At 39.6% G+C, this 12602-nt stretch overlaps 1 protein-coding gene across 1 annotated transcript in view; it reads right to left on the minus strand.

Annotated features, from left to right (window-relative positions):
* Positions 1-676: 676 nt before the first annotated feature.
* ECHS1 (enoyl-CoA hydratase, short chain 1) overlaps positions 677-12602 on the minus strand; it is a 29593-nt gene continuing 17667 nt past the window's right edge. Inside the window, exons 4-8 of the mRNA XM_073596930.1 lie at positions 12161-12260; positions 3383-3487; positions 2517-2636; positions 1147-1214; positions 677-1061 (exon numbers count right to left, since the gene is read on the minus strand). Coding sequence (XP_073453031.1) covers positions 996-1061; positions 1147-1214; positions 2517-2636; positions 3383-3487; positions 12161-12260 — 459 coding nt within the window. The 3' untranslated portion in view covers positions 677-995. The remainder of the gene's footprint in view (positions 1062-1146; positions 1215-2516; positions 2637-3382; positions 3488-12160; positions 12261-12602) is intronic.

Consider the following 12602-nt stretch of genomic DNA (forward strand, 5'->3'; position numbering starts at 1 on the left):
CCATAAGCTTAACGGTTTCAGAACAGTTACATTCCCGGCATGCCAGGAATGCCATGGGTCACATTTACTTGTACTTTAAACCCGTCAATCCATCAACTGAGCACATGTGCAGCACCCATAGCAGTTACAGATCAAACAGAGACCAAGATAGCAGCTTCCTTGGGTGAAAAGCATAGGAGGGTTTAGTTCTAGTTTAATTATCTTTTTGACCCTCTGAAAGGGGGGGGTCATTTTCTCATTGACCACCAATGTAAGGGGTATTATCCCCACTGAGCACCAATGTAAGCATTTTTAATTCTGATAACCAGTATAAAGACACTCTCCTCTTAATGTAAACCAATTTAATAACGTCCTTCTCCCATTCACCACCAATGTAAAGGAGCATTTCTCCACTGACCAGGAACATTTTAATAGCAACCAATTAGGGGAGCACTACATTGATTAATTTAAGGGGCATTTTTCCACTGACCACCTAATACCTGAAAGTTATTTTAATGGTTCCTCTGTGTTAAAGGTTGAGAAAGACTCCTTTAGATAATTGACATACATTTTTTTCCCTCAGTGTATATAAAGCATTGCTAAAGGTCGTTGACTGAGAATGAAGCGATTGTTGGTGAAACTTGAATAGGTGAAACATGGATAAGAAGACCATAATGATAAATAAAAACCATACAAATTTCTTCAACATTTTATTTATTAACATAGAATGGACTTTGTGACATTAAAATCCCATTGATTTACAATATTTACCAGGGCACAGATCCTTAGAAACCGCTTTCATTCCTTAGACACCAACTAGAACCACAAATCGCATAGAAGGTAATGAAAAGTCAGATGTCCTGAATACCTGTATTAGAAATGTAGAGTCTTCGGCTACTTTATAACCTCTCAAGTGCTTTTCATTGGTAAAATTAAGGCATGGTGTGATTGCACTTTCATTGGCTGCAAAACCACAACATGTTTCAGATTGGTCATGTACATATTTACTGGATAGTTTACTGATCTGTAAAATTTGCTTTCCTTTTCTCCACAAATGCAGTCATTCCTTCTTTTTGGTCATCCTGAAAAACAAATCACATTTGATGTTCAGTTCATTACTTGAGTCAATTCACAGTTAGAAAATGAGAACATCGTGAAACACCTTACCGTAGCAAATGTGGAATAGAAAAGTCGTTTCTCAAGACGGTTTCCTTCGGACAATGACAATTCAAATGCTGTAGAAACAGGCACCTAATAAGTCTAGCATAGTTATTAGGCAATAACAATATATAGACATTTTTAACTTGGCCCTAAAGCAGAACTCTAGCCAAAAAAATTAAGAGTCCATTAAAAGATGAAACAAGACAACACCTCCAAATACAGAGATGTTTAGTTTTCCAGATCATTTAACCCAGTTTCTCTGAGCACAGGCTGTCATGAACCCAACCCCTTGAGCGGTACCATCTTGCAGCTTGGGCTCAGAGCTAATAACTGTCCTCTAGTAAAAGCACTCTACCAGCTTCTAAGTCTTTTCTCTATACCACATTTTAGGAGCACTGGGAAGAAACCTAAGGTTAGCCTTGCTCTTAGGGCTGCCGACTTACACCAAAACACAGTGCAGAAAAGTAGTATTCTGTGCGTGAACATGTGGTGAATGCGTTGCCTTTGCGATCTGCATGTGGGTGCCAATGTACTTCTAATGGCAACTCAAAAGCAGATCTCAAATGCAGCGTGTTTGCAGGCACCAGATCACATTGTACTGCAGTACCATGAGGTTTGAAGTAGTAGTGCTTGCACTATTTTACCTATGTTTCAGTGCGATTTGCAGTCCATTCAAATGAACGAGCTGTCAAAATTGTACCGCACAGGATCACACACGTTGTGGTGTGAACCAGCTGTCAATGTAGTTTTATCCAGCGAAAGATTCTACCACATACTGCTCAAGTCCCTAAGCAGCTGACTTATTTTTCTATGTAAGTATTATAAAGAACATCCAAAAAAGAAAAAAAAAAAAAAAATTGACATATCATCCTAATAGAAGGGCAGGGATTAAAAATACAAATTTCTTTGACCTTTGATGGAGTTGTCCTTTAGGTTTTCCCTTCATTCTTTGGTAAAATGTGGCTCCCGAATTCCTTACCTTTGCCTTTTCAGAAAGAATTAACAACTGTGTCCAGCTTTACTGCACATGTACAAAGCTTTCTCCATTCCTTTCTATGGACAGTCCAAAATATTGGCGAAACTCAAGCATCCAGAAGAGTAATGAAAGGTAAGTACTTTACTACCTGGGCTTCATTGATTGCTGTGGAGGGAAACCTTAAAAGGACAATTTCACGAAAAGTGAAGTTGTCAATTTAAAATTTCCTGCTTCTTTCTAAATTTAATATATAAACTTTCCCACCCGTGCATGAATCCATATATTTTGCAGAGAATTAGTACAGCAACAGTTAATAAAATATTAACTTGCATCTACCTTTTTGTTAGCACAGCTAGGACAATACAGATTTGTAACATAGAATAATGTTTTTTTCCCTCACCCCCATTGACAGCCTCTTTGGCCATAGCCACAATGAGTTTAGAATGCCGAGCTATCTTTTCAGCACAGCCGATAGCCTCTTCAACAACTTTATCTGCTGGGAACACTTTGCTGACAAGTCCTGCAAGTACAAGTAGTAAACATACATTCATTTTGTTAGTTTAAATCTTTAAGGAAGGAAAAATTATTTTATATATATATATATATATATATATATATATATATATATATATATATATACACATACATACACACACACACTGGAAGTTCAACCTACAGTGTATACTGGGTATACTGATAATACATTTTCTATCATCTAACCTATTTTGCAGGGGGCAGAGCCAACCAAAATGAATTTGTCAGACCTAGGTCCCCTCTACTGAATTCTCCTGAAGAATAAAATTAAAAATTCAATAGTGGGTGTGCAATGCTAAGCATAAAATGGAGCCAAGCCATTTACAGTCTGCAATTGTAACTCCCAAAAAAGATCTTTCAAATCTGTGAAAACCCAATTAGATGCATCGGCAGGCTGTTCAATAATATTGGGCTGTCATGACATAACCTGAGTAAAGATACTCTATTACAAGTTGTTTGTTCTCCTGTTCATAAGCTGATGCACATATCTGACACATATAAACTATTCGTACTTCCATGTACAGGCAATTATTCTACCAAATGACATGGTTTCTGTGAATACAGATAAGGGTAAAAAAGTAAAAATGATTCAGGGCAAGTTCTTTCAAATTATAGTATTTCATTTCCTACCTCTGGTAATTCTCCTTCTAAAAAGTATTTTAGTATAGGTAAAAAGAAATGATCCTTCTACAAAGTATTTAGCATAGGCAAAAATCACAAGGAAATGAAAACCTGCTTGCTTGGCGTCATTAGCAGATATGCGATCACCAGTAAGAACCATCTCCATGGCGAGAGATTTCCCAACAGCTCTTGTCAGCCTCTGAGAACCACCTGCCCCTATGTTAAAAAAAAATATATATATATATATATATATATATAATAATAATAATAATAATAACAATATTGGGAGATGACAAAATATGAAATTTTCCAGGAAGCATTGTATTACAAGTATGAAAACACAGGGGAAAATATATGCTTTCTCGGCAAGTCATCTTGTTTGATACGATTGCTTTTTATGTAAAATGATCTTCCTATTTTCTCTGCACTTTAACTACTTCACCTCCAAAAGTTTTACCCCCTTCATGACCAGGCCATTTTGTGCTATTCAGCACTGCGTTACTTTAATTGGCAATTGTACGGTCATGCAACACTGTACCCAAATTACTTTTATGTTAAAGGGGTTGTAAAGGTAAAATTTTTTTTTTTTTTAAAAATAACAAACATGTTATACTTACCTTCACTGTGCAGCTCGTTCTGCACAGAGTGGCCCCGAACCTGGTCTTCTGGGGTCCCTCGGCGGCTGTTTCAGCTCCTCCCCGCAAGCATTAACCACCTTAATGCGAGCTCCCTCGCATGGTGGTTAGTGCTTGCGGGCGCGCTCCCGTGATACAGCCGGCGGCTATAACCGCTCACTGTATCACTCGGCCCCGCCCCCCAACGCGCCGCGTCATTGGATGTGACTGACAGCAGCGCGAGCCAATGGCTGCGCTGCTTCCAATCCATCCACTGTAGCCAATCAGCGGCCAGTGTGAGCGGAGGAATAGATGTCGGGAACGCGAAGCTGACTTTCGAGGCGTCAGGTAAGTAAAACGGGGGGGCTGGGGGCGGCGGTATTGTCAGAAGTTTTTTCACCTTAAGGCATAGAATGCCTTAAGGTGAAAAAATTTTTACCTTTACAACCCCTTTAACTTTTTTCACACAAACACTGCTTACTTTTGGTGGTATTTGATCACCATTGGGTTTTTATTACATCATAAACAAAAAAAAAAGACCTAAAATTTTGAAAAAAATAAATAAATAAATAATATTTTCTACTTTTGGTTGTAAACCATATCCAAAAAAAAAATAATCAATACATCAGATTTCTTCATAAATTTATGTCAAAATGCATTCTGCCACGTCTGGTTAAAAAAAAAAAAAAAAAACCCATTAAGTGTATATTAAAAACTGGTTTGTGTAAAAGATATAGCATCTACAAATTATGGTATATACACTGGAAATGAGCTGCACACAGAAGGTTTTTTTTTTTTTTTTTTACCTTAATGCAAAGAATGCATAAAAATAAAAAAACAGTCTACCTTTAGAACTACTTTAAATGGTACCTACAAATGATACAAATTTACCTTAAAAAAATAAGTTCACCTTTCTTAACATGTTACATCCATATTCAGATGCAGAAATCCTGGTAATCCTGCTATTACCACACTTCCGTGCTAGGGCGACAACTGTACTGCACAGCGTTATTGTCCTAAGAATGGAAGTTAGGACTAGGCCATTGTGTTAGGACTGAACAACACCTCCTTCTCTTCTCCATTAACACAGGAGAGGTGTTCTGTAGTCCACAAAGATAGCACGGAGCAATGCTAACATTGCTTTCTGCTTCTGGGCTGTTATCAGCTTGCAAGGTTTCTGCCTTTTTTTTTTTTTTTTGCACTTGTCGATAATAAAATGCTTTCCATGGTATATGAGAAAATAAAATTCTGCGTAAGACTAAAGAAAAAGCTGCAAGTGTAAAAACAGTGTTGCGCTTAAAAACTTCATGTGTACCAAATGAATAAAAAGTACAGACTATACAGTGGGGACAGAAAGTATTCAGACCCCCTTAAATTTTCACTCTTTGTTATATTGTAGCCATTTGCTAAAATCATTTAAGTTCATTTTTTTCTTCATTAATGTACACACAGCACCACATATTGACAGAAAAACACAGAATGGTTGACATTTTTGCAGATTTATTAAAAAAGAAAAACTGAAATATAACATGGTCCTAAGTATTCAGATCCTTTGCTCAGTGTTTAGTAGAAGCACCCTTTTGATCTAATACAGCCATGAGTCTTTTTGGGAAAGATGCAACAAGTTTTTCACACCTGGATTTGGGGATCCTCTGCCATTTCTCCTTGCAGATCCTCTCCAGTTCTGTCAGGTTGGATGGTAAACACTGGTGGACAGCCATTTTTAGGTCTCTCCAGAAATGCTCAATTGGGTTTAAGTCAGGGCTCTGGCTTGGCCATTCAAGAACAGTCACGGAGTTGTTGTGAAGCCACTCCATTATTTTAGCTGCGTGCTTAGGGTCATTGTCTTGTTGGAAGGTAAACCTTCGGCCCAGTCTGAGGTCCTGAGCACTATAGAGAAGGTTTTTATCCAGGATATCCCTGTACTTGGCCGCATTCACCTTTCCCTCAATTGCAACCAGTCGTCCTGTCCCTGCAGCTGAAAAACACCCCTACAGCATGATGCTGCCACCACCATGCTTCACTGTTGGGACTGTATTGGACAGGTGATGAGCAGTGCCTGGTTTTCTCCACACATACCACTTAGAATTAAGGCCAAAAAGTTCTACCTTGGTCTCATCAGACCAGAAAATCTTATTTCTCACCATCTTGGAGTCCTTCAGGTGTTTTTTTAGAAAACTTCATGCGGGATTTCATGTGTCTTGCAATGAGGAGAGGCTTCCGTCGGGCCACTCTGCCATAAAGCCCAGACTGATGGAGGGCTGCAGTGATGGTTGACTTTCTACAACTTTCTCATGACTGCATCTCTGGAGCTCAGCCACAGTGATCTTTGGGTTCTTCTTAACCGCTCTCACCAAGGCTCTTCTCCCCCAATAGCTCAGTTTGGCCGGACGGCCAGCTCTAGGAAGGGTTCTGGTCGTCCCAAACATATTTCATTTAAGGATTATGGAGGCCAATGTGCTCTTAGGAACCCTTAGTGCAGCAGAAATGTTTTCGTAACCTTGGCCAGATCTGTGCCTTGCTACAATTCTGTCTCTGAGCTCTTCAGGCAGTTCCTTTGACCTCATGATTCTCATTTGCTCTGACATGCACTGTGAGCTGTAAGGTCTTATATAGACAGGTGTGTGGCTTTCCTAATCAAGTCCAATCAGTATAATCAAACACAGCTGGACTCAAATGAAGGTGTAGAACCATCTCAAGGATGATCAGAAGAAATGGACAGCACTTGAGTTAAATATATATGAGTGTCACAGCAAAGGGTCTGAATACTTGGGACCATGTGATAGTTCAGTTTTTCTTTTTTAATAAATCTGCAAAAATGTCAAGTCTGTGTTTTTCTGTCAATATGGGGTACATTAATGAGGAAAAAAAATGAACCTAAATGATTTTAGCAAATGGCTGCACTATAACAAAGAGTGAAAAATTTAAGGGGGTCTGAATACTTTCCGTCCCCACTGTAGATGTATAAAATTATACACCAAATTAATATACGAAGGGGAAACAATATATCCAAGTATACACTCAGCGAAATAATTTTGAAATTCCATATTAACAAATAGTTATACGGTCGCCTACAGGAGGGTTGGACACGGACAACCGAAAATCATTGCAGGCCAGCCCAGGATAACTCCTCCAAATCCCAGCATGCCTCACTGAGTAAAGGATTTTACAGTAAGTACAAGAATCCCCCCCCCTTCTCATCGATTGAGGGACACAGGAAATCTAATATTGTTGGGATATCCAAATGCAATTCAATTGAGGGGTGGCAAAAAAAAAATAAAAAATCAGGGACTGTAGCTCAAAGAGCCACCTAACCTTATCCTGGAAGCTGCATCAGATGGGGAATGAACCTTCAACTGGTAAAACATTTGAAAAGACAACCAGGTGGCAACCATGCAGATCCCAGAAACAGTGGCCTAATCCTGAAGGACCCAAGAGGCACTTACAGACTTATTAGAGTGCGACTTGACAGGAAAGGTGAAATCCTAAAGTGGACCTGGCAGAGTCATTCATAAAAAAAGGGGGAAGGGGGGCGGGCAGGCCTAGGGGTGTGACAACAGGTGGCAGCTGCCTGAACTCGGAAAAGATGAATGTTTCCTGATGACATCACAGAAGAAAATGGCAACCCAGGACCAAACAGAGGCAGCAAAGAAGTAGATTTTAGCAGGACAATGCTGGATCTGCTGGGTGGGCAAATGTCTGAAATGAAGACGACACAGCATCAGGGAAGAAGAAAGAAAGAAGAAGAAGAGAGTGTTAAGCTCCTCTTTAAGACCATAGGCTTAAATGATGGTCTGTTGGAGCCCCTACACACTCAGGAATGACAATAAGAGAGAGTCAGTCTTTCTAAAGGAAAATGCGAGAATCTCTCAGCCTAGACTACATCCAGGCAATGTAGAGAGATCTGATAAACTTGAGCCAGACAGAAAAACGATGTGCTGGGTAAGGTGAAAAGTGAACACTACCTTAGACAGGAAGGAAGTTCTCGGCTTCAACACACCTTGTCCCTGTGTAAGATCGGGAAAGGTTCTTTTCAGGGTAAGGCTGCCAGTTGAGACACTTGCCTCGCAGAGGTGATGGTAACAAGAAATGCAACATATGAGTGAGATTGGAAAAGGAAATAACCCTCGTAGGTTCAGAGGGCAGTTTCTACAGTGTTAAGAGAACCAAGTTGAAATCCCATGGATTTCCAGGGGAGTGAACAGGGAAACCCCCTGCATAAAAGTCTGGATAAAAGAATGGGAAACCGCAGTATCTGAACAGTATCCAAAGTGCAGACAGACCTGACTCTTAATGGTGCTGAGGGCCAATTGCTGGTCTAAGCTCATCTGTAAGTAGAGTATTCATCTTACAGTAAAGTTTTTGGTGGGAAAGCCACTCAACTCACACCAAGTGAAATATTCCTTTCACATAGACCTTGCAAGAAGTAGTTCCTAGTCTTAAGCACCTTGGGAATCACTGATTCATTGATGCAGCTGTCTTCGAACCCAGCAGCCATGGCATTAAAGCCTGAGACTATGAAGCAGGGTGGTACCACATCCACCTGGGCTAATCCAGAGTTATTATTTTTTTTTTTTATTATACAGGATTTATATAGCACCGACAGTTTACGCAGCGCTTTACAACAACATTAGGGCAGACAGTACAAGTACAATACAATTCAATACAGGAGGAATCAGAGGGCCCTGCTCGTTAGAGCTTACAATCTAGGAGGGAGGGTGAATGTCCTCCATCTTGATCAGTCTAAGCAGGCAAGGAAGGAGTTTTAGGAAAGGGAAGGTATAGATCGGGCTGTAATGATCCTACAAGCCCACAAGAGGAGCTCTGTACCTGCAAACAAACCCTTTTAGTGTGGTATTGAGCCTGGATGCCAGGAGATCCACATCTGGTATTCCCATCCTGTGACACAGGTCCACGAACACCCCTGGGTGTAACAACCATATCCCTGAGACCAAGGCCCATTCAGAGAGTTGCTAAGTAGAGACCAGCTAAAATAGCGATGAAGCAGAAATCTTGATTGAAGAAAAAAAAGTAGCTAAAACATTCAGCCTATTCTCAACAGAGCAGAGAAAAAAAACATCCACCCTACTAGGACACTAGCAAGAAACAAAATGCACGCTTAGAATAGGAGGGGTTATCTTGGGCTGGCCCAAAATTTTTTTGTTTGCTAGACTCCAATCTTCCTGTAGGCAACAATTAGTCCCTGATCACTGCCACACCAGTTATATGAGAAAGTTGTACTGCACTGGTGACCGACCGTACAGTGCCTTGCAAAAATATTCACCCCCTTGGCATTTTTTGTGTTTTGTTGCCTCACAACCTGGAATTAACATGGATTGTTTGAGGATTTGCATCATTTAATTTACAGAACATGTCCACAACTTTGAAGATTTTTTTATTTTATTTTTTTTATTGTGAAGCCAAAAACAAATAGGACAAAATAACAGAAAACGTCAATGTGCAGAACTATTCACCCCTCTAAAGTCAATACTTTGTAGAGCCACCTTTTGCGGCTATCACAGCTCCAAGTCGCTTTGGATAAGTTTCTATGAGCTTGCCACATCTTACCACTGGGATTTTTGCCCATTACTCCTTGCAAAACTGCTCCAGCTCCTTCAAGTTGGATGGTTTGCACTTGTGAACAGCAATCTTTAAGTCTGACCACAGATTTTCTATTGGATTGAGGTCTGGGCTTTAACTAGGCCATTCCAACACGTTTACATGTTTCCCCTTAAACCACTCAAGTGTTGCTTTAGCAGTGTGTTTGGGGTCATTGTCCTACTGGAAGGTGAACCTCCGTCCTAGCCTCAAATCACACACAGAGTGGTACAGGTTTTGCGCAAGAATATCCCTGTATTTAGCACCATCCATCTTTCCTTCAACTTTGACCAGTTTCCCAGTCCCAACTGCTGAAAAACATCCCCACAGCACGATGCTGCCACAACCATGTTTCACTGTGGGGATGGTGTTCTTTGGTTGATGTGATGTGTTGGGTTTGCGCCAGACACAGCATTTTCTTTGATGGCCAAAAAGTTAAATTTTAGTCTCATCAGACCAGAGCACCTTCCTCCATACATTTTGGGAGTCTCCCACATGCCTTTTTGCAAACTCAAAACGTGCCATTTTGTTTTTTTGCTGCAAGTAATGGCTTTCTTCTGGCCACTCTGCCATAAAGCCCAACTCTATGGAGCGTACGGCTTATTGTCGTACAGATACTCCAGTCTCTGCTGTGGAACTCTGCAGCTCCTCCAGGGTTAGCGGATAGATTAGATGGTGCTCCTAGGGATCATCAAAGATTTGGATATTTCTTTTTATAACCTAACCCTGACTTGTACTTCTCAACAACATTGTCCCTTACTTGTTTGGAGAGTTCCTTGGTCTTCATGGCAGTATTTGGTAAGTGGTGCATCTTGCTTAAGTGTTGCAGCCTCTGGGGCCTTTCAAAAAGGTGTGTATATGTAATGACAGATCATGTGACACTTAGATTGCACACAGGTGGACATCATTTCACTAATTATGTGACTTCTGAAGGTAATTGGTTGCACCAGAGCTTTTTTTTGGGCTTCATAACAAAAGGGGGTGAATATATACACACATGCCAATTATCAGTTTTTTTCTGAAAAATTGTTTTATGTATATATTTTTCTAATTTTACTTCACCAACTTAGACTATTGTGTTCTGATCCATCACATATAATTCAGATAAAAAAAAAACACTGAACTAAAGGCTGTAATGTAACAAAATGGGTAAAAAGCCAAGGGGAGTGAATACTTTTGCAAGGCACTGTATGTATAAAAAAAAAAAATAAATAAAAAATAAAATAAATAATAATAATAATAATAATAAGTAATAAAAAGTCGTCTTCATTTTCCAAATAATTGTGACAAAAAAAAAAACAAAAAAAAAAAAAAAAAAACGCACCATGCCTTTTACTAAATACCTTGGACTGTCTACTTTCCAAAAAGGGGTCATTTGGGAGTGTTTGTACTGGCCTGGTGATTTTAGGCCTCAAGAAATTAGATAGGCTGTCAGTATATAAGAATTGATCATTTTTTTCCAGTGATGATTAAATACCAAACAAAAGCTCTATGTGTGTGAAAAAAAAATTATAAAAATGTCTTATGGGTACAGTGTTGCATGACCGCGCAATTGTCATTTAAAATGTGACAGCGCTAAAAGCTGGCCTGGGCCGGAAGGGGATAAAAGTGCCCGGTATTGAAATGGTTAAAAGAGGACCATTCAACATTTACAACACTTTGTTGTTTCCTTCCTCCTACCACTCCATTACACAATTTTCATGTTTTGTGACCTGTATATAATTATATTTTTACTCCACCCACCCCGCGAGTTTCTGTGTCATACTTCTAGTCAACAGCCTCCAGGGATAAATGCCAAAAGTATCATGAGATTTTGTAAATGCACATAATTTAATGCAGACATGCCTACATAGATTTAAACCATTCTTTTTCAACCAGGGTGCCTTCTGGGTTCCTCAGGGGTGCTTGGCAAAATGCTTAAAAATTGCCCAAAAATTGTCTACAAGCCGGAAGGGGGATCAAGCCTGCCTTTTTTGTTACACAAAGCCACAAGCTTTAATTGTGCATCATTATGATCTTGGGCTTACTGCTGGCCTTCTAACTACCAATGACTTTATAGGTTGATAAGGAGGCCATCAGGCACTTGAGAGCATCCTTGTGTGTCCCTCTCCATTAGCACTTTAGCAGAACGATGAAGAGAAACTTAGGGTGAAAACAAACACTGGAATACTAGTAAGTACTAGTGAAAAAAGGTGTATTTGTTTTGTAAAAATAAATCAGCTCTAATGTTGGGTGTCCTACGTGTATTGAATTATGTAAAACTTAGTTTTGTTTTTTTATATTTTAGAAAGGGGTGCCTTGAGTGGTGCCTGTGCATAATTTTTAAGGGTGTCTTGACTAAAACAAAGGTTGAGAAACAATGATTTAAAACTATGCCTAGGAGAGAAGTGGGAGGGTAAAAGAAGTAAAAAACTATAAATTGTTCACAAAATATAAAAATTGTTAGCAATTGTGTAATGGACAAGTGGGAGGAAAGGAATGGCAATGTGCAGGGAACAGTAAGGGTCCTCTTTAATGTGAGAATATTCAGATGTACCCCTTTTTTCCACATGCCTGCTTTGTTTAAAATTTGTAATCTGCACCTGCACGTTTGGTCACAGCATACCAGTATATATTCACAGTTTATGAACAGATTTGAATTAGCTTATTGTCAAATGATTAAATAAAATCAAGTTACCTGGAATTGTTCCGAGTAAGATTTCTGGTTGCCCAAACTGGGCCTTTTCTCCAGCATAAATAATGTCACACATCATGGCAAGCTCACAGCCTCCTCCCAGCTACAGAAATAAAGATGAAGCTTAGCCCATGTTGGAGCAGTGCAATATTCTCAAATGATACAGTAATATATGCATTGCAACAGTACCTGCTAAATCTAAAGCTACATTGTACTTTATGGCCGTGTGGAAAAGGGTATAAAGTTTGTTTTATTTTACTCGGACAAAACAGATAGTCTGCTGCTGTAGATTTTACAAATAATATTTAATATGCTTACTAAATAAAGGGGAGTATGGCTTCATTTAGGGACGGTTCACACTGCTACTATGCAAGAACCCATGCAAATCCAGTACGGGTTCCCGCATTGCACGTCACCTGACAGCGGTTCACACTGCCCTATGCAG

This window comes from Aquarana catesbeiana, linkage group LG08 (genome assembly GCF_042186555.1).
Source record: "Aquarana catesbeiana isolate 2022-GZ linkage group LG08, ASM4218655v1, whole genome shotgun sequence".
Taxonomy (NCBI): domain Eukaryota; kingdom Metazoa; phylum Chordata; class Amphibia; order Anura; family Ranidae; genus Aquarana; species Aquarana catesbeiana.